Consider the following 27173-nt stretch of genomic DNA (forward strand, 5'->3'; position numbering starts at 1 on the left):
TTACTAGTACACCAAACAGAAGAAATTTGTAAGATTTAGAAAATAAGGAATTGTAACACTATTCACACAATCAGAGTTCTGTAGTAAAATATGCAGTTTAAAATGTCTTGCTGAGGAGCCTTTTATCAAATACCAATCACTTCTTGTTAACAGTCAATGAAAAAAAAAAATTACATGCAGGGAAAGAGTAACTAAGGTTATTTTGTGTTCTCAGGTGAGTTTAACAACTATCCTTTAAAAAAATATCTTCTTTTCAGAGTAAAATTGACTTGAATGGATCAAACAATACAAGAGAAGGCCCTATAGCTAGAACATTAATGTGTCCTGGGAGTTTTCTTAATCTTAATGCTCTATGTGCAACTGAAATGAAAATTTCAAATTTGTTTCCACATGAAACCTACTTTGGTACACTAGAATATGAAAATATATTGCAAATATCAATATACAGTAAAACCTATTTACAAAAAAAAAAAAAAAAAAAAAGCTCAAAGGAGAAATAAATATAGTCCTTATAGGCAGGCGATTGTTGTAGATGTACAAATACAGGTTCGATAAGGTAGCCATTGTAAAGAATATGATATTTTTTGGTGTACTGGTACCCTGCAATGACGTGTTCACCTCAATAATTCATGCTTTCAATTATGTGAAATCGTACACATGATAAAAAATAACAACATCAAATAATAACGAATGACCTGTTTTATCTCTTGTACTGTTTCCTGTCATTTAAGACTTTTACATAGATTTTTTTTTTTTTTTGACAGAGAAACATATATTCTATTCGACACAATTTTTTTTTTTTTTTTTTTTTTTTTTTTAGATTCTAACCAGTGCACTTGTAATTTGCTTTTTGTTATTCTTTCTTCTTGTCTATGACGGTGTCTTTTTTGTTGTTGTGTGTGTGTATGTGTGTGTGACATGATACTTTTTTATATCATTATGTTCCATTTTTTTTGTCAGAATTAACGAGGCTGGATAAAAACCCCATCCTGATGAGAAAATCCCTTACACTGCTTGTTCTACTCAGTGTGGGATGTGTCACAGCATAGGGTCTATACCAATGACAAAATCTTTGGGGGGGGGGGGGGAATAAAAAAATTGCCTCATTTTGCAGCAAACACCAGCCCACATTATTCAGATGAAGTGCTAGGTCTTACTAGTACACACTGTCAAATAAGCATATAACAAATTAAAGTTGACCTCAAATGTGGCATGACTGAATCTGTGATTGCTTGACTATGAGTATAACTTGTAGTTGCAAAGGCAATTGAAAAATGGAGCTATGGTTACTAATTAATAAAGCAGTCTACTGTAGCTTTGTAATGTTACAACTAAATACAAATATTATGTCTTTGGCACAGGGTCTCGAATCTAGCTAATAATTCAAAAAAAAATTGCATTTGTGGCTGCAGCTTGAGCTGTTCCACATCTGCATTGTATCATACCACACATGACTTGAGTTTGAAATAACTCCAGACCAACAGATAATATCATAAAAACTTGAGATTTATTGTCTTCTTTCATATCTATTGTAAGAATTTTTACATCACAATAATTTGTTGATAATACACAGATATGCTATATAAAATGTATATATATATATTTCTCACTAAAACGCAATATAGCAAGCAAAATATTTTGCTTAAGAAAATGTGCGCAATGAAAAAAAAAAATCAGAGAACTTTCAATATGGGATTTACATTATGGTACAGCTATTCACTATTGACACAAATATGTAGATATACTAGAATTTATGTACATTTCATTACATCAAGGTTTTGCTTATTTCATATTGAAGATGCTTGCACAGTGATTTCTCTACAGTATGTGTAAATTGATCATCCCGTACTACAGTAAAGACCTGTCTGGAAAGCACAGATCATTGGTGGACGGCTTTGCAGTGAGCCTCGACCCAAATTGCAATTAATGAAAAAAAAATAAAAACAATGTTGGTAGCTTTAGAGAATTAAAGTTTACAAAAATACATCTTATCATGTCTGTTGTAAAGAATAAGCTCTCTGCTTTGGAGGGAGTTTTTGGGAGTCTTGTTGGAATGAGGTCCTGATGATAAGTTGCAGCGTTTTCAATATTCTCATTGACAGCACGGAATAGCATGGAATTTTGACCATCAGTTACTACATTTGAGCACTGAAAATTAGACATAGAAGCAGGTGCTTAATGGTTCACTGGTGAAATATTTACACTTGCTTTGGTCATACTCAAGTCCCTTTAAAAGGGACTGTACAGTACTGGTTGAGGTGGGGATTCATGTTTGGAACATTCCTAAGTGAGATAGTGAAAAACGTCTTATGAAATATGAAAGAGCATGTAATTTTAAGAAGGATTCAATGTTTATTTGATGAAAATTGGTTTTCAAATGGCTGAGATATCAAAAAAAGTGCTAATAATAAAAGGCGACATGCCACAACTTTATTAGGATCTCTTTGTTTCACCTTGTTTTTGGATATCTCAGGCATTTCAAAACCGATTTTCATCGAATAAACTTTTGATACCCCTTAAAACTGCATGCTCTTTGACATCTCATAGAGTGGTTTCTGAATATCTCACATAACGTTAAAAGCTAAATCCTCACCTCGACCAGAACTGTACACACCCTTTAACCTGTTAAAATGTATATCTGATTTCATTACATGTACTAATCTTCATTCTTTCTATTTATCAGCAAATAATAGCGACCTGAAATTCAAATCACTTCACTTTCACTTTGCAGTTTTCATACGATTCAACATTATTTGTTACTGGCTAACAACATATGTACTTGTAGACTTCTATTCAATCAACAATTCTAGAGGCTCTTGAACACTGCTGTACTATGATGCACTACATTTGCACTTTTGAACAAAAAATTATAAACACGTACCAGCATTTATCAAGCAGATTCAAGTTTGAGAAATTATCTTGGCAGCACTGCATTACTGCAGTTTAGAGGGAGATACAGGACCGAGTGATACTCAGAAATCCATAAAATGACTCACATACTCAAAATTTTGATACAAGCATAAACACAAATAAGAAGAGCACTGCCATTACAGTGAATACATGATCCATGCAAAATACTCCATCATTTCACTTCCTCCTTCTAATTTGTATGTATGACACAATGATTGAATGAAAGTGACTGACAATCTTTGATAGATTTGAGCTTCAACTGTAGCTAAGCAATATTTACTGCACATCTATGGAAACATTAGTACATGTATTGCAACTTTTGCCATCCCTAGCTTGCGCAGTGACTCATCAAAGATGAAAGAAAAAAATCTACAAGGATACTGTCAGTGATGAAACAATGATGCTGGGAGTATGCATATCAAGAAATCAGCAGTAAAGCACATGATCAAAATATTCTGATCCCATCTTCACTCAGTTTTCAAACCAACAATCCAACAAGAATCTTTTGAGGAGAAGCTAAATTCAGTCAGAGATGCAAACACAAAACTACAAAACAAAGCTTTAAATCAGTCATGTCAAATTTGTACAATTTTGATTTAAGACTTACTCATAACAACACTATACTGAACAACAGGAATTACGCAGATATGAATCTAAATTTTGTTGCTTTGGCTAAAGTTACAAGCAAAGATAACATGAAGACAATCACCACACCATTAGACTTAGAAGGTCCCTCTCCTTTCTCACCTTAGCCTTTAACTGTGACTAAAAATTCTTGTTTCTTTGGACTAATCTGTGCATTCAGGATTGAGTAATAATGTCTCCTTGTAATCCTTTACTAAGAAAATTACCACTCTCCACCCCAACACACAAGACTTCTTGTATATCCTTTTCTTTATTAGCATATGAATGTAATTTACAGTAGAAATACAAAGGCATCATCATTGGTATGATGATGCAGACCATCACATAGAAATTATTATTACCATTATTATTGTTATTATTATTATTATTATTATTATTATTATTATTATTATTATTATTATTATTATTATTATTATTATTATTATTATTATTATTATTATTATTATTATTATTATTATTATTATTATTATTATTGTTATTGTTATTGTTATTATTATTATTATTATTATTATATCATTATTACTATTGTTATTATTTATTTGGCAATTCAACATAATACAAACACAATATTAGATCAATCAATCTGTAAGCCGAGTAAAGATATTCAATTCCACTTGTGTACGTCTGTATGCCTTTACCTTTTTTACTGCTTTCCCACAGAGCTATACATAGTAAAGTTGGATTCAGCAGGCAGGCTTTCTGATTTTGCTGCAGACTTGCTAGTTTCCTTTCAGCCTTTTCTTCTAATTTTTTTTTTTTTTTTTTTTTTTTTTTTTTAGGTGGGGGAGGGGGTCAGTGTCATCACTACTAAAATTGGACTCGATGATATAAACAGGCTAAAACATGACACATTATGTTAGATTTGAACAGTCTGGCAATCATTGATAAAAATAAAAGGAAAGCACTACTTTTCAGTTTGAATCTTTGATGGGACAATTTTTATTCAAATTTCAAATCTTGACTGCTGATCTGCTCTCAAATGACATGATTTTCATGCTAATTTCGTAAAAAATGCTTATGATTGATGATATTTTCATATAACAATAGATTTGAAGAGATTGCTCCAATGATCCAAACCTTTCATCCTCCTTGAAGTCCCTTTTACCTGTAACACATCACACCATGATCCCTGTGAGTTTCTGTCTTGCTGGCCTTACATGGTTTGTACTGAGATGAAATTGCTGAATGATTTCTTAATTTTTCCTTCTGCCTCTCACACTAATGTACCATACAATGGATGTTGCCATGGAAACTATTTACAGTCCATCTGACATTTCAGTCACTCAGGTGTGTGTGTAGTAGCATGACATTGACGAGGATCAAACTAAATTCAAACTCACAAGAGCTGGGACTCTTAAATCAACACAGTGACAGTAAAGTTACCAACATAGGGGAGAATTGCTTCCCATAAATTTCTTTCTGACATCTTCGCTAGCAAAACATGGGTACGGCACCATGTTAGCTTGGCTCATGGGTTTCCTTGGCTGAAATCTGCTATGCATCACAAACTAAACAAAAACGAAATCACCCTGCATTCATGACGGAGATCTGTTTGCAGCTGAGGAGTGGGATGAGAATCTTCACTTGTAGCCTCCACGCAGGGAGCTATGTCATGGCCTGTAAAAGCAGGAAACGAGAGAAGTGGGTGGTGACAGAAGGGGAATCAAAAATATTAGTCTTTACTCTGAAGTGAATATACAGGAGTATACTTTTCAATTTCCTCATTCCAAACCTTCTATGTCAAAACTACTCATTCAACTTGGAATGAATCCAAAGGAAAAATAAGCTGAAATCAAGGAAATATCTGGTACCTGTTAGTGTTCAGTAACAAATTCTTTGTGGCCATCTAATGTATTGAGACATAAGACTGACTGTTGTATCAGTTACATTTACCAGGTTGGTACACATATATCTTTAATGCTCTGATCACAGTGTTACCTTGAAGTTTTTTTTATGTTCCTAATGTACCACAGATATTTATGTGACTCCACCCAATTCTACCACTGGATACAGGCCAAAATAAAAGTGAAATAAGAAAAAACTAAACTCAAGTAACCACCTGAATATACATTGATTGTGTATCACATTTCAGTTTCATTTATCATTATATCATTCACTAGGTATATGGTGTAAGTAGGAACTTGGCATAATTACAATAAAGCCATTTGCCAGCTAGCAATGTGACAAAATCACATGAATTTTACATGTCGAATTTCCGACCTTCAAGTGTGAAAAGTATTTTCAAGTGGGATAATTTGAGTGGAGTGAATGACTGAATGAATGAAATGTAGGATATAAACATTGTTATAATCACAGCCAGGTACAGCTACCTGCCCAAGTGGTGAAATAGACATCGAAACATTAGTAATGAAATATAAAACACAATAATACATCACTGATTTTCTCCTTTGTGAAAGATATGCATGATCCTGAAGAATGAATTTAGTGCACCATATATCACACCTCAAGGAAACTTACTCAGATTAATGATTCTTGCATTCAGTTGTTTTTAGTGCAACTTACTGACAAATTGCCCTTCACCGATGAAGGGCGATTCATCATTTAGTTGCAACCAAGAAAACTTGTGCAGACATCTTTACAAGGAAAGGCTGAACAATGAGTTCAGTTTATATTGCCCTTACCACTGCATTTTCCATGTTGATGAGTCTTGCTGTTGTTTCACATAACTGCTGATCTTTTGCTTGGAGTTCCTGAGAGAAGAATAAGGACAAAGTCTTTCATTAATAATGTCAAGCTGTTGAATGTGTAAAGTTCCTGCTACTTTGAGAAAGCAACAAATATCATCAACATCATTATCACAGGTCTATAAGAAATAAGTAAATGATCGGCTATTGTATACATTATTTAAACAAATGTCATGCAGACATACTCATTTCTTTTTATTTATACCTACAGTCACACCTCAGCTCAATTCATCCCAAAGGTGATAATCATTTCACTTACAAATTTTGCATATTTTCAATCAGCACTGCAATTATTTAGGGGTGGGGTGGGGAGGGGCTGCAGGCCAATTCTTTCCCCATTCTTTTAAAGACCAAAAATGGTGGTGGTAGTGTGTGTGTGTTTGGGGGGGGGGGGGGGGGGGAAGAAGCATGCTGCAGCCACTCCCCCCCCCCCCCAACCCCCTATGGTTCTGCAGCCACTGCTTATAATGGGTGTTTTGTTTTGAAGTTTATCAGACTTACAATCAGAAGTATACTATCAGTGGTGATAAGCATTAAACATACAGGCAAACAGGAGAATGCACTATTATATTCCATCTAAGAACACAAAACAATCTAGGAATATGATATATTTATATGTCTTTCATCATGAAATGATGCTAAAACTCAATATCCACTAATCTGACAGGTGGTAAGATAAGGGATAACTTACTGCCTTGAGGCTGTCCAACTCGTATTCCTTGCGGATTATTTTCTCCTTTTGCAGCTTCTTTTTGGAGTCTCTCTAAAATTGTAAAACATTGAAATAATATGTTTGAAATAGTGAGAGAAGTCAAGTGGCTATATTGATGCACACAAATTTACTTAATTTCCTGTAACTAGCTTGCAATTATACCAGCTACTGCAAAAAAAAAAAAAAAAAAAAAAAAAAAAATGAAAGATGACAACTGATGGTTGGCCATCTTTCTTGAGATTATTGAATATGAAAAAAAAAGGTAAATGGTATGCAAATGATCTCTGAAAAATTGTTATCAAATTGTTATTTGTTAGCAGTTTTATTATGAAGACTATTCTTTCAAATATTTTATATGGAGTCAAAAGGGGCCTGAGCTTTCGATCCTAGCAGAATCTTCGTCCGAGGCAAAAAAATTGGACTCACTAGATGTCTATCATATACAATATTTGTAGCAAAAAAAGCTGCTGAAAACTGCTTATCCAATAAAGGCGAGCCAATGGAGTAAAATGGAGTCAAAAGGGGCCTGAGCTTTCGATCCTAGCAGAATCTTCGTTAGAGGCAAAATGGTCCATTGGCTCGCCTTTATTGGATAAGCAGTTTTCAGCAGCTTTTTTTGCTACAAATATTGTATATGATAGACATCTAGTGAGTCCAATTTTTTGCATATTTGGACTTCCCGTACATTTTGCGAGTGGATGAATTTGCAACTGTGGAGTGCAGCAACGGATGGAGAACTACAAGTGTATATGTGTGCATTGTGCAGTCTGTCAGGATTACAGTTGAAATCATTGTGTGTTATTACATCCACAAGGAACATTCGTCTTGCTCAAATGAAAACACTGCAATATGTATGGCGTATACAGCATTCTGGTAAAGTTATTCTTATTACAATTTCTGCGGTTCTCATTAAGCTTTAGAATTCAGCGGCAGATGTCTTTACTTACTTCATGATGGCTATATATGCATAGATACTATGATTAAAAATACAGAATTTGTGTTATACTGATTTGTGTACGATCAGTCTAAAGATGATATTCTATGTTTCTGCCATCTCTCAAGCTGAAGCGTAGTGATACTAACCTTGTTGGTTTTCATTTCATCCTCGTAACATTTGTGCTTCGGCCACACCTGCCTGTTCTTCTCATCATTCTCCAAGTGAAATGTCTGAGAAACACGAGAAAGATAAAGTTGATTAAGAGTAATGCATAACTTTTTAAATACAGTGTTTGACATAACATTCCTGATTTCTTTGTACATTAGTTCACTAGGCATTTCGTAGACACTTCAAATCCAACTCTAGGAGTAAGCCTATCATTCACTTGGTGTATAATTCTATATTTAGTTGGTGTATGAAAAGTGTTAGTATTTTAAGGCATATGCAATGAATTCATGCACCCTTTACTCTTATTTACTCATTCGTTATTCTTACTATTGTTTTGTCACAGCAAACGTTCCACGGCTATCCCTGACACAGTTCCTTCACTTTCAATGCTATTGGTGGTACGAACCTAATCAAGATTGAAAACATTCATGATATGATTCTCCTCCAAAATGGAGATGTCTCTCCATAAAGACAACATGTACTCAAAACTAAAAGTGGAAGAGACTGTTCACTGACAATGATCCAGCCCATGACAGGAAGTACACCTCACTCCCACAACAGGGGAAAAGTCTGCATACAAGAGTACATCAGTTTTCATGAGCAAACATTGTGGCATAAACCAATGACTGAGATTGAGACGGCCAAGTGAGTAGAGTTACTGACCTTTTTGCTCTTGATTGCACTGTTGAGTCGTCTCTCTTTATCCAGCTCCTCCCGTGTTCTCCTCAGAGTCTCCCTCAAGTAGTGAGCCTCCTCCTGGCGACTCCTCACGTCTCCCTGGAAACAGGAACAAAAGAGAACAAACAGGGATGTTTTCATACTGCTCTGATGAAGAGGAGCATGGGGGAGGAATATTCATAAGGGATGTCAATGACCCTGACAGCTTCAATTTCTGCCAATTAAAGGTGGCAACTCATCTCTCTTCATTTGGGATACAATATACAGTACGTCCCAAAAAAAATTACAATCAGATTTTCGCATTGATAACATCCAATATTATTAAATCATCTAAATGCTACTTTAGGGTCTTAATATATAACATTTTAGCTCTATTCTGCGGAAAACCCCATTCGATTTGGTTAAGCGGTCACAGAGAAATGTGGATTGTTGTAAAGCATGTCATGAGTCTGATTCTTCCCAGTTTAGCACTTTGATGATCCTGTGTGTGAATACAATAGACAGAACTTGGAGGGAAGAGATTCCCGACATCCTCTACAAAATTCCTCATTTCTCTTTGACCACTGAGGCAAATTGAATGGGGTTTCTGTAAGATGTGGGCAATGAGTTATAGTTTCATACCCTGAATTTGTATTTAGATTGATTCAACATTTTTAAAGATATCATTGCGGAGGGTCCCGTTGCAATTTTTTTGGGGACATACGGTATAGATATGTTATCACAACCAAAGATTACTGATTATATTGCCATGTCGGTAAAGTAGTAACTACAAAGCACATAATGCAAGACTGAGTAGTGTGGGCAGCCTCAAGTGTCAATAGAAAAGATGACAGGAAACTTTGAAGGATAACTTTCACTCGCCATAGTCAACCAATCTATATCAACAGTTCTTTGTGTTACTATTACGATGCAGATCTGTCTGGGGTTTTTTTTTTTCTGTTTTTTTTTTTTTTTCCTCCAGGCTTTTCTATGCTTCATAAGAGGCTTGACCAAACTAAAATCACCTAATGTTGGCAAAATAAGCTCCTGCTGTACTTGATGCATTAAAAAGAAAAAAGAAGACAGAAAATGTAATCAAAACTTGCCCCTGGACAGCAGAGTCAAAAGAATTCATGATGTCTAAAGCAGCAATGTCCAGACTATTCAAATTTAGAAGCACCATGTAATCAAGCAAAATATACAATTTGTACGGCCATTTTATATCTCCCTTCAGAAGTTGTGCCATAAACACGCAATCTGATTGATATATTGGAATTTTTCTATTTGTTCATGCATTCCAAGAAGAAGTATCAATTATGATTACAATATTATAGAAAGTACACAGCACAGTTGTGGTGAAACCATTATTGCTCATAAAAGGAACCGTATCTACTTAAAGTGTAATTTGCAACAGGTAGCATGAATTTACAACTACCATATTTTATTTGAGTTTGGTGACAGACGCACGTCATCATTTATGGAAAGCTAGGATCTTTGTTAATGACATTTGAGAAGCAAACGGTCACTTATACCATTACTTTGTATAGACTTAGCCCCACTAGGATCTGAGATAATTTATGATAAAATATGGAGTTACCTTACTCCTAGTTTTGATACTCGATACACTCATACATCACTTTCAATTCTAGCCATGACATAAATCATTCTGGTACAGTGCAATGACTTACATTGTAGACGTGGTACATGAAAGAGTATCGTGCTATGTGCAATACACAGCTTGGAATGTTTGTTCGTTTTCATTTTCCATCCAACAAAGAGGCTGGATAGCCCATATTCAGCTCCACTACACAGGTCTTTCTTGGGTTCCAGCCAGTTGTATGTAGTGGTGGTTTGGGGGAAACCACTGCAACAGGTTATGCACCCTGCTATTCAGACCTACATTTTATGTCCTATCCGAGAGATAGGGTGTTTTGCCTCTACTAATCTCAATGAAAGAAATGTGATGAAACGTCAAACTATGACATAAATCATTCTCATTTCTTTGTTGTTGTTTTTTTTTTTTCATTTTATATACACTTTGATATGTTCAATAACTTGCATTTGTTGGTTGACTCTTACTTTCATTTTGTTGCCTCTTTTTGGTACATCAAGTTAGAGCTCGCTGCTTGCTCAGCCCCCCCCCCCCCCCCCCCCCCCGCTGTTGCTATTTCACTCTTTTGCCTTTCTTTATCTCTCTGTTGTTCCTCATCTTGTTTGATGTTGCCTCCCTATTCATCCCTATCCTTCAAAGGTTGCCCACCCCCCCCCCCCCCCCCCCCCCCCTCGGTCCTCTCGGGGATCATCACACTGACCCTCCTCTGCTTTTTGTCTGTCCACCTTCCTTTAATCCCCCTCCCTGCACCAGTTGGGCTCCTTGTCAATGACCTCCCACCCTTCCCTTTTGTTCTCTTTGTTCTGTGTCCCTAGCCTGTCCCTGACTGTTCTTGTTGTGTGTAGCCATATATGTGATTGCTGTCCCTGCCTGTTTGTCATTCTGTCTCTGATAAAGATTCTGTTAGGATAGAAAGCTCAGGCCCCTTTTGACTTCGAAAATGTCAAACTATTTAGCGTACTGTCAGTGACTTACAGCGAGACTCTCGACCTGCCCAGCCTTCTCATTGGCCACTCTCTCAGCCAATCGCAGTTTCTCAAGGTCCTTCTCATAATCTTGAAGGAGTGCATCCTTGCGCTCCAGCCGCTGGTTGAGGGTGCGTAGCCGGCTGGTGATGAGCTCATGGGCGCTGCCTCGTTCCCCCATGATGCGTTCCCGCTCATCCCGGGGCAGGTGACAAAGGGATTCTTGTCCCGGTACTTCCCCTAGACCCAGAAGGCGAGCCACTGTAGACATCAGCTCCATGTACTGTGGACAAACATGGACAGAAACACCCAAACAGAATTACAGCATTTTCATGACTGCACTATTCATTACTTATTACTTATGACATGACAATATCCCTTAGACATATTTTTTTCCGCTCAAAGGTAGCCAAGAATAATCTGAATTCTGTATTTTTTTTTTTTCATTATAGAACCATGTTTCACTTTCTATGCAAAATCATGCAAGAAACATGACAAGAGAAAATGTTAAGATACAAATATACAGCATCGTATTGTTACAACTTCTCTATGCATGAAGTATGATAGAAAAGCACTGAGTTGACTACAAGGAAGAGTATGCTAAGGAAGAGAAGAGAAAGCAGAGGACCTAGGACAGAAATACAAACAGACAGACAGACAGATCAAACACTCATCGAAATCAGAGTAATAACAAGTGAAGTGTGTGAGAACTCACAGCTGTTTCACTCTTATCCATAGACTGCTGGATCTCCACCCTGGCACTGCGTTCAATGGCTGCATCAGAGACGGAGGTAGACACCTGGCCCCTGGCCTTGGCCACTTCTCTTTCCAGCATGGCTTCGGCTGTATGGGACTGACCAGAGAGGGCCGATAGCTGGGCCTGCTTAGCTCTCATCTCAGCCAGCTCCTTCTTCAGGAGGATCACTTGCTGTAAGGCTTGGTCATGGGTTGGCACTGGTAGGGGGAGGGATGAGGAATTTATCTCAGTGACTTCATGTATCACATACTACTGAGAGATTGCTGGTAACAGGTAACATGTATGGATTTGCCAACAAATTGTACTATGCATCGGAGACTTGTGAAGATTGAAGATATGAATGCATATAGCAAAATATAGCATTAAAACTAGAAATGTCGCTATGGCGACTGATGCCTCCGCCGTAATGCATGATTCTCCCAATAGGCGTATAGTACAATATCTTCACAATGTGTGATCCATGACAGTTTCACATAACTGGCAAAATATTGAAATGACAGGTTTGTCAGAAATGTCTTGAACTGGGTTTGCTATAATTTTCTAAGAGTGCAAGTACACATATTTGGGGAATTTTGGGGAAGTTTATGCATTGAGTAATTTCCAAGGTACGAAGAAAGAGTGTGATGACGGTACAAAATAGATTTTTTTTTTTTTTTTTTTTTTTTTTTTTGGGGGGGGGGCATTGAAACCTGGCCTTTGACCCTTAACCTTTGACCTTTGACCTTCTGGCTGGAAATTTCCCTGAGAATCTCCATTAGGTAATGCATATATTAAGTTTTGAAACTAATAATGCAAGCATTGCATATACTAGTATATGAAGGAAATAGTAAAATATTGAGGAGTTGACCTTGACCTTTGACCCCTGACTATTGACCCATGACCCCTAAATTCCCTAGATAATCCCTGCCAGACAGTACATGCATATGTACCAAGTTCCACGCAGATACATTGAACCATTTGCAAGAAAAGTAATATTGCAACATTTTCACCTAACCTTTGACCTTTTGACCTTTGACCTTATGACATGAAACTCTCTCTGGAGAATCTTTACGCAGTAGTACATGTCCACACCAAGTTTCAAGAAAATACCTTTGGGCATTGCATAGATATGGGGGAAACTGCAACATTTGTAGCATTTGACCTTGAACTTTTGACCTTTGACCTCTTGCCAATGTCACTAAAATCTACTCAACTAATTGTCCCATCATACATCATCCTTGGACCAAGTTTGATGAAAGCTGCTTCATCCAGTTTTGAGTTATCACGTAAACAGATAAATTTTAGGATTTGACCTTGATCTTTGACCTTTGACCTCTGTCCGATTTCACTGAAAAACTAATCAAGTAATTGTCCCATCATACATCATCCTCCAACAAAGTTTGGTGAAATTTGCTCCATCCAGTCTTGAGTTATCGCGTAAATGGTTACAATTTCATGATTTGACCTTGACCTTTGACCTTTGACCTTTGGCCGATTTCACCCAAAATCTAATCAAATAATTGCCCCATCATACTTCATACTTGGACCAAGTTTGGTAAAATTCCAGTAAATATTACTCAAGTTATCGCGTAAACGAAAGCGGACGGACGGACGTACGGATGTACGTACGGACGTACGTACGGACGTACGGACGGACGGACAACCCGAAAACATAATGCCTCCGGCACCACTTGGCGGAGGCATAAAGACACATATGGCAATCAAATGTCAAGAAGTAAAGATGAGAGTGTTTGTAAGTTTGGTCTGTCTATTAACTGAAGATATGGCCTCTTCTATAGCTATACAACAGACTCTGCAACACTTTTACATGCTGGAATATTTTGATAGTTTTTCATTTGCTGTAGTAGATGTAGGCTAGATCATATCAGACACTCACTTGGTGGTCTGTTCTGCTCCAGTCCCTTTATCCTCCCTCTGAGTTCACCCAGTGCTTCTCGTTGCCTAGCGATGACTTCCATGTGACGTTCACCGCGGCACTGGGCTCCAGCGGACGATAGCTCACTGGTGATCAGACCCTGTAAACAGAGTGAACAAAGTTTAAAGGGACAGTCAGCTTTGGGGGAAAGTCCCAAGTGAAACATGCTGAATTTCTTGATCATTTGAAAAATCAGAAGGGAGAATATATCACACCTTTGAACAGTTAGATCAACGACAAAAAAATATTGTTTTTCCAACCAATATTCTACCCACCCATCCTACACCCCCATCCTTGGATGTCTATTATAATGAAATGATTAAGAAAAAATATCACCCCTCCTAGTTTTTCCCTCCTCCCCTAGATCTTCCCCTCAACCAGATCAGCCCTCCACCCCTAGATCATCCCTCCTCCCTAGATCATCCCCTCCACCCAGATCATCCCATCTCCCATAGATCTTCCCCTCCCCATAGATCAGCCCTCCTCCCTAGACAATCCGTCTCCCCTGGACCATTACTCCTCCCCCGATCTCCCCATCCCCCTTGATCTTCCCTCCTCCTCTACATCTCCCCTCCTCTGAATCCTCACCTCCTGCTCCACCTCCTCCTTAGCTCGCTTTGTCTGCTCCTGCTCAAGGTTCAGCTGCTGAGCCAACCTGTTTAACTCGGAATCCTTGAGAGCAGTGTCCTTCTTTTGTTTGAGTAGCAGCTCTTTCTGTGCACTGAGGGGAAAGATGGAAAATGAAAACTATGACTTATGGCATCTATGGTGGATCATGGCTTTGAGACTGTGTATTTCCACAATTGGTTCCTACTCTTCTCAATGTAATGCTAAATATGACAATTGTTGTGCCCATTCATACATATATGGCATTTGAGTATGCATACTTTTTATATCTCAGACTACAATCTCTAGATATACAAGTGAGAGTGACAAGGCAATAAACTAAATAGCGCATCCACTGAAGATCCATGTGTGACAATCTTTCATGACTGTACAAGTGTCAATACTGACAGAAATTGCAGGTACTAAAAAGAGGCCATTTTACGATTTGTTTGTTATTGTTTTTCAATTTAGATCACTCATACTATTGAGAACAGAACTATACCAGATTTGCAGTCTGAAATACATCTTACATAGGCACTTCAGTGGGCATTTTCGTATCCTTCAATGTATATGATGGAACTGCCAGTCTTTGAAATACACAGCAATGTACCTGTGTATACATGTATGTCTACTTTAATCGCTTATTCCTAAATCCAACAATCTATATCCTATCTATCAGTATGAGTATCGGTGTGTGTGTATATGACAGTGTGAAAGCTTGAAATACTGCAAAATGAAGAAATGAAATGAAACTACCATAGCAGCTATTTACTACTGATTACAAGGAAAAGTAGAAATTACGCGGTGCGTAATATATGTCCCCACCGGAAGTAGCATTTAGTAGCAAAATGTACAATATAGGTAAAAAGATCAAGGTCAAAGGTCAAAGAAGTCAAAGGTCAAAATTCTATGTAGAAGTTTTGAAGCCCTCACCTAGTGCCATCACATAAAGCAAACGGAATCGAAATCGGGTTAGAAATGGCGAAGGAGTAGCATTTTGTAGCCAATGTACAATATAGGTAAAAAAATCAAGGTCAAAGGTCAAAGAAGTCAAAGGTCAAAATTCTGTGTAGAAGTTTTGAAGCCCTCACCTAGTGCCATCACATAAAGCAAACGGAATCGAAATTGGGTTAGAAATGGCGAAGGAGTAGCATTTAGCAAAATGTACAATACAGGTCAAAAATCAAGGTCAAAGGTCAAAGAAGTCAAAGGTCAAAATTCTGTGTAGAAGTTTTGAAGCCCTCACCTAGTGCCATCACTTAAAGCAAACGGAATTGAAATCGGGTTACAAATGGCGAAGGAGTAGCATTTTGTAGCAAAATGTACAATATAGGTAAAAAATCAAGGTCAAAGGTCAAAGAAGCCAAAGGTCAAAATTCTGTGTAGAAGTTTTGAAGCGCTCACCTAGTGCCATCACATAAAGCAAACGGAATCAAAATCGGGTTAGAAATGGCGAAGGAGTAGCATTTTGAAGCAAAATGTACAATATAGGTCAAAGGTCAAGGTCAAAGGTCACAACTGAAATTCTGTATAGAAGTTTCAAAGCTCCCATGTAGTGCTATCATATAAAGTAAACAGAATCAAAATCGGCTTAGAAATGGCGAAGGAGTAGCATTTTGAACATTTTGATCACACACGGACGCACGGACGGACAGACGGACAGACGGACACACGGACACACAGACACACACACGTACGGAGCCCGTTTTATAGTCCCCTGCTCGAACTCGTTCGGCGGGGACAATAAATGGCTTTCTATCTCATTCTACCATGCCAAATGTGATTAGTTACGAGAAAGCTTGTGTGTGAGACTCACGTTATCTCCTTGGTCAGGTTCTCTATCTCCTGTGACTTCCTGTCCACTAGTTCAGACAGCTTGACCAGCTGCTGTCTCTGAGTGGTCAGTTCGGCCTCCTGGTCCCGAATGACCGTCTTCTGGTTCTCCATTTCCTCCTTCTGTCTCTCACTCAGCTCACCTGCAATGAAGACAATTTAACCCTTTGTATGCTTTGAGTGCTGATTGACACAGAAAACCCCATAACATTGTACACACTGTCCAAAGTCCTGGAACAGAAAGGGTTAATGTTTGTTTTCTATACAGATTTGATTCTCATCTGATGCCCACAAGGACTATAAAGAACTGCAGAATCATTCTTAATATGTGTGTATATCCCTCTGTTATGAATCCACAGAAAATGTTTGAAATGTGACATGAAACACAAAGCAGGAACATACATGTAGTAATTCACATGCAAATATTGATGCATATTGCATGTTTTGAGGTAAAGTGAATGGCCATAAACATATCAAATTACATTTAGAACAATAAAGCCAATGACAAATTTTTAGTTGAATGTAACTGCATAAGCTCCATGATCATTAGACATGAATAAGACACACAGCCACTACTTACACATTAATTGGGTGATGTTCCTCTTCATCACACTGTATAAGTGATACTTGTAGCAAAAGTTCCCTTTACCTGAGCATATTGTGTTCAGTTACAGTGTTGCATGACTTTTATGCTTTATCAGATTTTGATGTTGTGCAGTCTTTATAAAACAGCATAAGTAATAACATTTGAGCATGAAAACTACCACTGTGTGAAGGAGACTGTGAGAGAAAGGCTGGGGTAAGGGTTGAGGTAAGGCTGGGGGTGAGGGATGGGATGGACAGAGGGGAGGGGTAATGGCATGGGGTAAGGATTGGGGTAAGGATTGGGGTGGGAGAGATTGTGGCTAACCTGTCAGGTCAGATAGTCTGGCTGAAGCTCCTGCCAGGTCTCTTCTTAGTGCCAGGACCACATCTTGTTGGTCCTGGATCTCCTTTTTCAACACACCGTTTTCTTTCCTGGAAAAGAACATTTAACACTGTTTGATTAAATTTATTTTCACATAAGACACAAAAATAACAATAGTCAAACAGTCAAACAACAAACATACAAATTATAGTGGAGAAATAACAAAAAGACCAGCACACAAATACTCAAACCTCTAACAAGATGAACTACACGGTAAACATTTGGTCTGCCAACTGAAGTCAAAAAGTTTTTTTAATTGTGCATATTTATGAACATCATTAAGTGTAACAATTTCAAGTTACCATATGACCACATGTAACAGCAGCTCTACCAGTCCTCAGGTATCATGAACACCATACATACATACAGCAAACTGCTCACTTCTTTACCTAACAAAGTCTTGAAATCATTATCGATAACTCATCATGATGATAAGCTATCTTGTAATGAGGGACTTTTTTCTCTTAACTGCTTTGACATATTTTGCCCCAAATAAGAAATAAACACATCAGGCATCTCAACTTAACTCTGATCTTGGGTTAGAGTATGCGTATGTAGGTCTTCCAAGAAATTTTCCTGGCCCATAAGTAAGGTGGATCTATGTATGAAGAGATAAGAATATTGCAAACTTACTTGAGGAGGTTAATGGTATGCTGGAGTGCAGGAACCTCAGCTGAGGGTTGGGTGACGATAACTGGTTTGGCAGGGGTGGAGGCCTTGATCCTCTTGAGTTCCTCCTCGGCCTCTTTGGCTTGTGCTGGAGGTGGGATGGGATGGAGAGGGGTGAGAGACAGTGGTTGACAAAAAAACACATGAACACCACATCATAATTCTTTTTCTCCTTTCCAATACTCCAATCATTTCTTGACAGAGGTGAAAAAATTTTCCTGGTAGAATCAATCCATGATTTATGCAGTCATTACATGATCCTTTGGAAACAGGAAAAAGGTGAAAATCACTTCTGATCGCATATGGTCAATTTTCTATGTGCCGATGGTGTCGACGCGCAAACCTAATGAATGAGAAATACTCCCACTGATTCCAAGACATGATGTTTAGATTGCCACATCTATCCACTCTATGACTACTTTCGTGTCTTTTTGTTGCATAATCCATTTTCTTCTTCAACTTGTGCATCAATTCATCAATGTCAGACAATACTGTAACGGACACCAACAGAATCTTCCTAACCCATTCTTAAAAAAAAACAAAAAACAAACAAACAAACAAACAAACAAACAAACAGACAAACAAACAAACAAAACAAACACAGAAACAAACCAAACCCACATGAGTCAAATAAGGACACATTCTAAAAATAATTAAGTATTTCACTGTACATTATTCTATCCCAGCAATTCAAGTCTTGGTTGAAAACATTGTGATGCACTTGGTTTGGAAATCATTTCTCCTCAAGACCTCCTCAGAACAATAACATGTTTAATGTCAAAGTCCAAATGGAAGAATCAGTGAGTGATAAGGGATGAAGATTACAGAGGTCTGGTGGAGGTCAGGTCAGTTCAGCTAAACAACTCTACTGATAATAGGGTTGGTCTCATTTAGTTTGTTGACAATAACAACAGATAGTGTCAGTATGCACTGATGCTACAATAGGTCATTTGACACAACTGTTTACACAGATTAGTGACAACAAAGGCTGGTAGACCTGTGAGCATGGATTATCTAATATCACCATGGTTGAGATATATCAACATGATCTGAATCAGTAGGTCAAAAGGTTCTCTTCAGTTAGGTTCACACTCTGTTCCTAAACTGTAAGTTTAGGTCAAAAACTTAACTTTTGATGATTAGCTTGTAGTTTAGCACCGTGTGGACGCACTCGAAAGTTAGCAATCTTAAAGTTTAGTAAATGATTAGAACCACAAGACATCCTAGGGTTTACGCTCTCTCCACAAGCCACGGGGGGACCCCACTCATAGTTTCGCTCCGTGTGGACACAATAATCAATGAGCTTGTGAGTTAGCGTGAACCTTGCTTTTCGTACGCTGCGCTACTGTAGTATTTTGTATGGGCATAAGGTCATCTGGCAAAGACTCTGCACTTCCATTGTAGTCATGGAGTAGGGCTCGATGATTTTATTTAAGATGTAACTTAACCCTAACTTACCTGGGGGGGGGGCCATAATGGCCCCCCCTCGACAAATTCCGCGACCATTCCGCCGCGCAAAATTTTTTGACCGCGCCGCTCACTGACTTTTTACTTTCAAGTCTTGCGCAACTTTTGAGACCAAATTTGTCGCGACCGGGCATACCGTTCCGAAGCCACGCCCCTTCAAAAAATGTTCGTCCACCCCAAAATTGCTCAAAAACGTGATTTTGTGTACAAAGTCAATACAAATTGTGTTTTTTCAATTAATTCATATAAAGATTCATATTTTTAATTTTAATGGCTGAAATAAATGTATTTTAGTATAGCTATGCTTCTAAAGATGTGTATGACAAATTCTGCTGAAAAAAACAACAAAAACAAAAGTTCGAAAAAACAAAGAAATACATTAAAAAATGATAAAACAATAGAAAACATAGGAAATTAATTTTGATACTGATTTTCTTTTTACGTACAAATGTTCGGAATGTCACTAGGAAAATTTAAAACAAAAATCAGCATTCCATAAGCTTTTATAAGCCAATTATAGACGAAAATGAGTTTTTTTGCATATATTTGCATAATTAATTAATTTAAAATAAAAACTGCAAATTTTTTGAAAATTGAACTTAACAGTCTTGTAGATTACATCCGGCTTTATGTTCATGCAAAATTTTGCGGCGATCACGCGATCAACGGCCGAGATCTGAAGGGGGGGCCATAATGGCCCCCCCCAGGAATTCAAGCTTGCTAAATAGCCCAGGTAAGTTAGGGTTAAAGTTTAGGTGCGTGTGTGAACCTGCGTCATGAATTCACGAGTGGAGCTAATCATCCACAGTTAAGTTTTCGACCTAAACTTTAAGTTTGGCAACTGCGTGTGAACGTAACTTTAGAAACAAAGTCAACTTATCTTGTAGTTTCGTAAGAAGAAAAGTTTACACTGTAGTTGAAATAATTCTTCATATTATATTCTAGTCCAGGTATTAGATATTGATGACAAGAGAGATGTGTTCTCAACTCACCAGTAAGTTTCTTCTCAAGTTCCTTCACCTCCTTCTTGGAGGTGCTCTGTTCCTGGACGGCCTTCTTAGCCCGCTCCTCCAGGGAGACGATGGTGAGGGCGTGCTGGTGAATCTGCTCCTTGAAGGCAGCCACCTGTTTCTCATGACTTGAGATGAGTTCAGTGACCTGTCCTTCCAGCTGGCTGGCTGATGACTTACGAGTCTCCTCCTGGAGACGAAGCTCTTCCCTCAGTTTGCTCTGGATTGAAGGAGAAAGAGAGAGAAACGTGAGGGGCGATTTAGACTAGGGTATACACTGTTCAACGAAAATCTCCAACTCCTGTCTCAGCATTAAAAAAACAAAAACAACAATACACATGCTTATCAATCCTGCAACACACAAAAGGGAAGATATTAAAGATTTAAAAAAACAAAACAAACAAACAAATACAGGCAACTCCTGTTATACCAAAGTTCTCGGGACCGGCATTTTTCTTTCGCTATATCAAAATTTTGTTACAGTCAAATAAATAGAGTACATGAATACATATATAAATAACAGTTTTTGGATCTAAATGTTCACTTCATTGTAACAATATTTTGCTATGATAGTCGTATTTACTTTAACGAGAATGCACTGTACCAGAGAAGCTGTTTAACGCTCGAAAAAAGAATTACACAAAATGGACCTTTGTGAATGTCTCTCTCCTCCTGTCATGGTTTTTGGACTGAAATTTATTACATGGACTTCAATTCAAATTAGGGATAAATTCTTTCAAGATTCATTCATTACTGTAATGGACTTTAAAAAAAAATCAAAATATGATAAGAAACAATCAATCAAACTATATCGATCTGCGATCTCTGGAAAAGGTGATTGCAATGTTGAGTGCAACTTAGGATGGCGACAGGAAAAGGCAGCAAGGCAACATATCACATGGTACAAATTCATGGACAAACCAGACACATAAAAGCACTACATGAGATCGGTAATAAACATGCGATGCATACCTGACTTCTGATTGTGCACACTACTTTCAAATGGGCAACAGAGTTATCTCCTGAGCCTGCTATACTCTACTGCATGCCGACTTGGGACTGAATATTTGATTAGATTGATGCTCCCCTATGCTGGCATAATTTGCTCATGAATGCAAACAATCGTGTCAGACAGGACACAATGGTTGCCTCGACTGGGTCGCCATAGCAACATCACGCCACTAATCACTGGTGGCTGCGCCATTGGCAAATATTACAACTGCAGCTGGGAATATTCATTGTCAATTAAATGCTAGACAGCCATGGTACAATAGGTGAACTATCTCAAGGCCGCTAGCTTAGAACACCTGTCCCTGCTATTTTTATGAATAACGTGAGATCTGTCTTGTAATAGAGAGCTCCACTGTAATAATGACATGATGTGTCAATCAAACCCAATTATGATGGATACACATGATGACTTCACCAAACAAAGGCAGTCACACGGAATATTGGAGAATTGAGCCCTTTATAACTTGTGGTCAAACATGTTAATGAGCCAATATTAGCTTCTACCCTCAGGGTCTCTTTCCTTCTCTTTCTCCCTCTCTCTCTCTCTCTCTTGCCATTTGCCCACCTGCCTCTCTCTCCCTTTCCAGGTGAATCCATTGTTTTCTTTCCTTATTTTACAAGTTTAATTATCATGCTTCATCTTGGGATTATTGGTTGTTTGTGTATCATTCTACACTTCATCTATTAATCTAGTATTAATTCAATCAAGCTGTCAGAATTACATGAACTCAAAACTTTCTCTCATAACTTTTGATAACAAAGATGAATTGCATGCACACAGATAGACATGTAGAGACATAGTAGAGCTTAAACTCGTTTAAACTGACAAACGGTAACACACAGCGCTGCTTTAAATATCTGAGCTACAAGGTTGTGTAAGTGTGAAAAAACACGCGCACTCACAAATGTAAAGATCAAAATGAAAGACTTATATGGATTGATAGTATATGAAAATTTCTAATATTTGTTTTTCGTAAGGTCACATTTCTTGTCAACATTTGTAAATTTCACACTAAAAACATTGTAGATGAGTTTGGTCAGCCCCTTAAAAATAAAGACTCCTTTCTCTCAACAGATTTTCTGTTCATCTCACCTCTTCTTGCTGGAGTGCATCTATTTGTGACTTCAGACTGGTTTCCATAGCAACATACTTCTCCTCGTCTGAGCCTTTCTCCATGAGTGCCTGAAAAAAGAAGAAACAAGGGTTACTATTTATGACACATGTAAACTATGTCAGAATGATGTCATCATCATAATGTCAGCATTGCATGAACTCATTTATAATGATAATTGTCACTCAATATTGTCAACAAAACATTCACTTCAGCTTCATCTGCAAACAAACATTCCTTTAGACAGAATTCAAGGTTCAATTGTGGGTTTATGACATCACCTCTGGACCGCATGTTTATAGTCACATAAACATATATAGACTATAGTCATATAAACATATATAGACTATATAGACCTATACTCATTACTGCATGTATGACTGCCTTCAATGTCACTGGCATTGCCATCACCATCATCATCATCAACATCATTTTACCACCATTATCATCACCACCGCCATCACCACACTCACCATCCTCCCCATTATCACCACCATCACGATCATCATCACAGGGAATAATTTTCCTGGTATCACATCACAATTTAATACCACTGCCACACAAGCTATCTTTTGTGTAGCAGTTTTCTTCCATAGAAGTGTACAGGATGCCATTTGAAATGTTATTCATCAGCTGAAATTGCTAATCAAATTTGAGTTGAAACATTATTCTCTGCATCATCACCATCATCATCACCATCACCATCATCATCATCATCACCATCTATCGTCATCATTACCATCATCATCATCACCAACATCAGCACCGTCATCATAAACATCATCGTCATCACCACTTTCATCACCACCATGATGCCAAAGATCACTGTTGTCATGGAAACCCATCTCACCTTTCTGAGCTGCTCTAGGCTGGCCTCCTGCTGTTGTACCTTCTGTCTCTCAGCCTGGAGAGTCTCCTCCAGTTTGCTCTTCTCTCTCTCCCGGGCAGCCTCCACCGCTGCCTCAATCTTTTGATCACCTGGTCACGACAATCAACACAATGTCTTAGCATCAAACAAAGATAAAACAGATTCCGTTCTAAAGAAAGGATGTGCAGACTCCAGAGGGAAAGAAAAATTGATCCGTTACTTGCTGTTTGCACGGCAGGAGCACAAAGGCTGGAAATGATACCTTTAAGAAAAGTGGAAAGCATCCAAAGAGTGTCTTCTCTGCACTAGAAAATATTTTCACACTGCCAGTCAATGAATTTATGTCATTCTGGATATCACTCTTAATTACACATGGAAGACACTAAAGTCTCACTAGACACGCACAAATGAGTACATTACACATTACATTACCTGTAACTTCATTTTTTTTTATTTTTTATACAAAACCTCCATGTGGAACAAATCATGATTTACTCTTGCTTCAACACAGTAAACAGAATAAGCTGAACTAAAATTAAAATTTGATTGGTGACATATGCAGTATGGTGTTTAGAGAAATGATGTTAAAGAGGTTTGTAACAATGATGGGGCTCAACTGAAAGATGACATAATGAAAGGCGTTTGTTCTATCTGTGATATCCGGAGGTGACCTCTTTCTTAGTTCTCAGATATCACTCACGGATGCTTTGTGTCCCTTCTCAAATATTTTTGCACACCATTCAAGTTTGAGCACATGAAAATGATACATAAGTCAGGGCTTGACACTATCTTTTTTTTTTTCTCTCTCTCTCTCTGGTAGCCTGCTCAGGCACTAACATATTCAAATTTTTGTTCAGAATATGTTATAAAGTGTATCCTCCTGAAATAAAGGAAAACTGAACATTCTATATTGAATCTTAGTTGCCTGATCCAGCCACAAAAAGATAATTCTGCTCAAAATATGGTGGCCCGCAATAAATTTTTAGTGGCCCCACACCATCACAGATGTCAAACGCTGCATACATGTAAGTGCAATTCTTCTAATGTAAAGTTGAACTAAATGGAATCCCTGCTTTCTATTGCACCAACCTTCTAATTTCAGTCTCTCGAGGGTGTCCTTCATCGTAGTCTCGTACTCTGTCTGTTGTCTCTCTAGCTTACGCTCCATCTCTGACCTGACCTCTGAGGCAGCGGAGGTCATGCCTACCTGGGCATCCTCCTTTAGCTTGCGCTCCTTCTCACACTGTACCCTCAGGTTCTCTACATGAGCCTCAAGATCTGATGGTGTGGAAGAGAAAGGAAACACTTCACACACTTGTTGCATTATTGCCACTTACAAACATTTCATACCTTGCCTTCTAAGTATTCTTGTTCACATCACAGATGTGACTGATTATCAAGAGACTCAGCTTTGGATCCACATGCCTGAGATACCTCTAAAATGAATGAATAGGTTAACAAATATCTTTTCTATTTGAGTCATATTACCTCTAGACACCTAAAGAGACTCTGCTTTTATGAGTGCTAAATCCTATTACATAGACATACATTTTGCAGGAAAAATAAAAGTTTCATAACATGGTAATTTTCTAAACAAAATAAATGACAATTAATAACTTCTTAAGTTCTATAGGTAATCATTTCTTCATACCATGCAACATTTGGAGTTTACCATCTATGCACAACTGATCAGGGGAAATTTTGTACAAGAAACACAAGGCAAATTACAGCGACACATATCCATAACTCTTAAATTGTTGCAAAGATTTTACCTTTGCCACCGGTCTTGATATCAAAACCACATTTCTCTAGGGTGCTCTCAAAGGCCTGTTGCCATGACAACTCATTTTGAAGCATCATGGCGATGGTATCCTTTACATTCTGTAGAGACTCATCCACAGTGACAGACTGAAGGAGCTTGATCTCATTTCTGAGATGGGCACAGGTTCTACCACCCTCTTCCAACCGTTTCTGAAAAACACAGAGAGACATGAACATGTCTTAATAATTGATAGTGCCTACTCACTGTATATAGCACACAAGCCCATCATTCGGTGCTCATTGTGCTTCAAGAAAAATACATGTAATGACATCAGAGAGCAGGGAAGGAAATAACAAACAAACTAGCAAGCAAGCAAAAAAGGAACACAATTCTCCTGGATATAGCAGATTACACTTTTAATTAACAACTATTTGGTCTAATCTCTCTCTGTCCCTCCGACTTACAAAGAAGATGGCCCTGCCAAACTCTTGTGACCATTACAAATTCAGATGTACACACAAGCTAAGGTCTGTTGCAAGTGATCCAAAAATGGCCCTTTGTCAACCTAAATATACACATCAATTATTCATTTTTTAGTAACAGCTGTGATAACAATCATGTACATACACGTATATACTCAGGTGAGCTTCATTGTCATTTGGTCTAATAAAACTTAATTCAGTCCCCGCTGTCGGCCCTGAAGACAATTCCTGCATCTTTACATACGTCAGGCATATATGAGTCTTGACACTGAGAAAGTATTTGACCCACAGAATACATTGCAGACTGCCACATGTTTCTATGAAAAGCCATATTGGGAAGAAGCATTAAGCCTACATCTTTGGTGATCTTAAAAAAAAAGCATAACTTTTGCCTTTATATCACACAAGTACATGTACACTTTACCAAAGATGAAATTCAAACAATGTTCTAACTCTCAAGGGAAAGTGAAATAAATCACAGAACCCAATATCTTAAAATTGAAGATTGCCCCTTGTCGCGTTTCAAAAAGAAATACATATTTTTTTATTTTTTTTTTTTTTGGGGGGGGGGGTACTCCAGTCTATGTGCTTGTTTATGATACCAGATGAAAACTCATAAGCTGTAACAGATTTACAACTAACTTAATGTCTGTAATAAGTGTATTCCATCCAATTACAGGCACTTGCATTGCTCTACCACTCTGTATGAAACCTCCATAACTATTAACTTTTAATCCATGGATCAGTCTCTGGTTTAAGGTTACCCATCTTAAATTTTGGAATATGAAGCATGTCGTGTCAATGAGCTCCTTTGAACATAAAATCAGTGTGGTGTTATAAACAAAGTCTCCCCAGGAAATGGAAGGAAAGCCTACCTCTGCAGCGATCAAATGTTGCTTCAGGTTCTTGTGGCTACTCTTAGTCTCTTTACTAGAGCTCTCCAGACTCTTCATCAAATCCTTCAGCTCTCGGACCTTGCCTCGGGCCTCCGTCCGCTCAGCAATAAGCTGTTTCATCGTCTCCACGAGGCTGTCATCGGTCACCTCAGACTCATCATCGGGTACCCTGAAGCCTGGGGCAGAGAATGCCGTCTGCATCACCCGGGTCCTGAACCGCTCCAGCTTTGAGATGTAAGGTAAGAGATCAGAGATGAGGTACAGACTCTTAGCAGGAAGGTTAGTTCAGTGGGTGAAATGCCTGACTCAAAAGTGGAAGGATCCTGGTTTTAATCTCCACTGGGATCCTATCATCCAACAGATGTTTCTTGAAATGTCACCTCTATGTTCAACACGCAGCTTTTAATTATACAAAGATATGTGAAGTGGGTTGTTAATTATTTGTTTTTGTCAATTGCTATGGCTAAAGTGTGATTGCAGACAATATTGACATAAAATATTACTAGA

General features: G+C 38.0%; 1 protein-coding gene across 1 annotated transcript in view; it reads right to left on the reverse strand.

Annotated features, from left to right (window-relative positions):
• Nucleotides 1-4291: 4291 nt before the first annotated feature.
• The window catches only part of LOC140238753 (forkhead-associated domain-containing protein 1-like), a 30756-nt gene continuing 7874 nt past the window's right edge, over nt 4292-27173 (reverse strand). Inside the window, exons 9-26 of the mRNA XM_072318648.1 lie at nt 26646-26891; nt 25299-25497; nt 24616-24804; nt 23509-23636; nt 22640-22729; nt 20518-20755; nt 18023-18146; nt 17333-17439; nt 16406-16565; nt 14572-14704; nt 13945-14083; nt 12027-12265; nt 11322-11594; nt 8741-8854; nt 8056-8139; nt 6952-7023; nt 6198-6266; nt 4292-5172 (exon numbers count right to left, since the gene is read on the reverse strand). Coding sequence (XP_072174749.1) covers nt 5161-5172; nt 6198-6266; nt 6952-7023; nt 8056-8139; nt 8741-8854; nt 11322-11594; nt 12027-12265; nt 13945-14083; nt 14572-14704; nt 16406-16565; nt 17333-17439; nt 18023-18146; nt 20518-20755; nt 22640-22729; nt 23509-23636; nt 24616-24804; nt 25299-25497; nt 26646-26891 — 2616 coding nt within the window. The 3' untranslated portion in view covers nt 4292-5160. The remainder of the gene's footprint in view (nt 5173-6197; nt 6267-6951; nt 7024-8055; nt 8140-8740; nt 8855-11321; nt 11595-12026; nt 12266-13944; nt 14084-14571; nt 14705-16405; nt 16566-17332; nt 17440-18022; nt 18147-20517; nt 20756-22639; nt 22730-23508; nt 23637-24615; nt 24805-25298; nt 25498-26645; nt 26892-27173) is intronic.

The sequence above is a fragment of the Diadema setosum genome, chromosome 15, assembly GCF_964275005.1.
Source record: "Diadema setosum chromosome 15, eeDiaSeto1, whole genome shotgun sequence".
Taxonomy (NCBI): domain Eukaryota; kingdom Metazoa; phylum Echinodermata; class Echinoidea; order Diadematoida; family Diadematidae; genus Diadema; species Diadema setosum.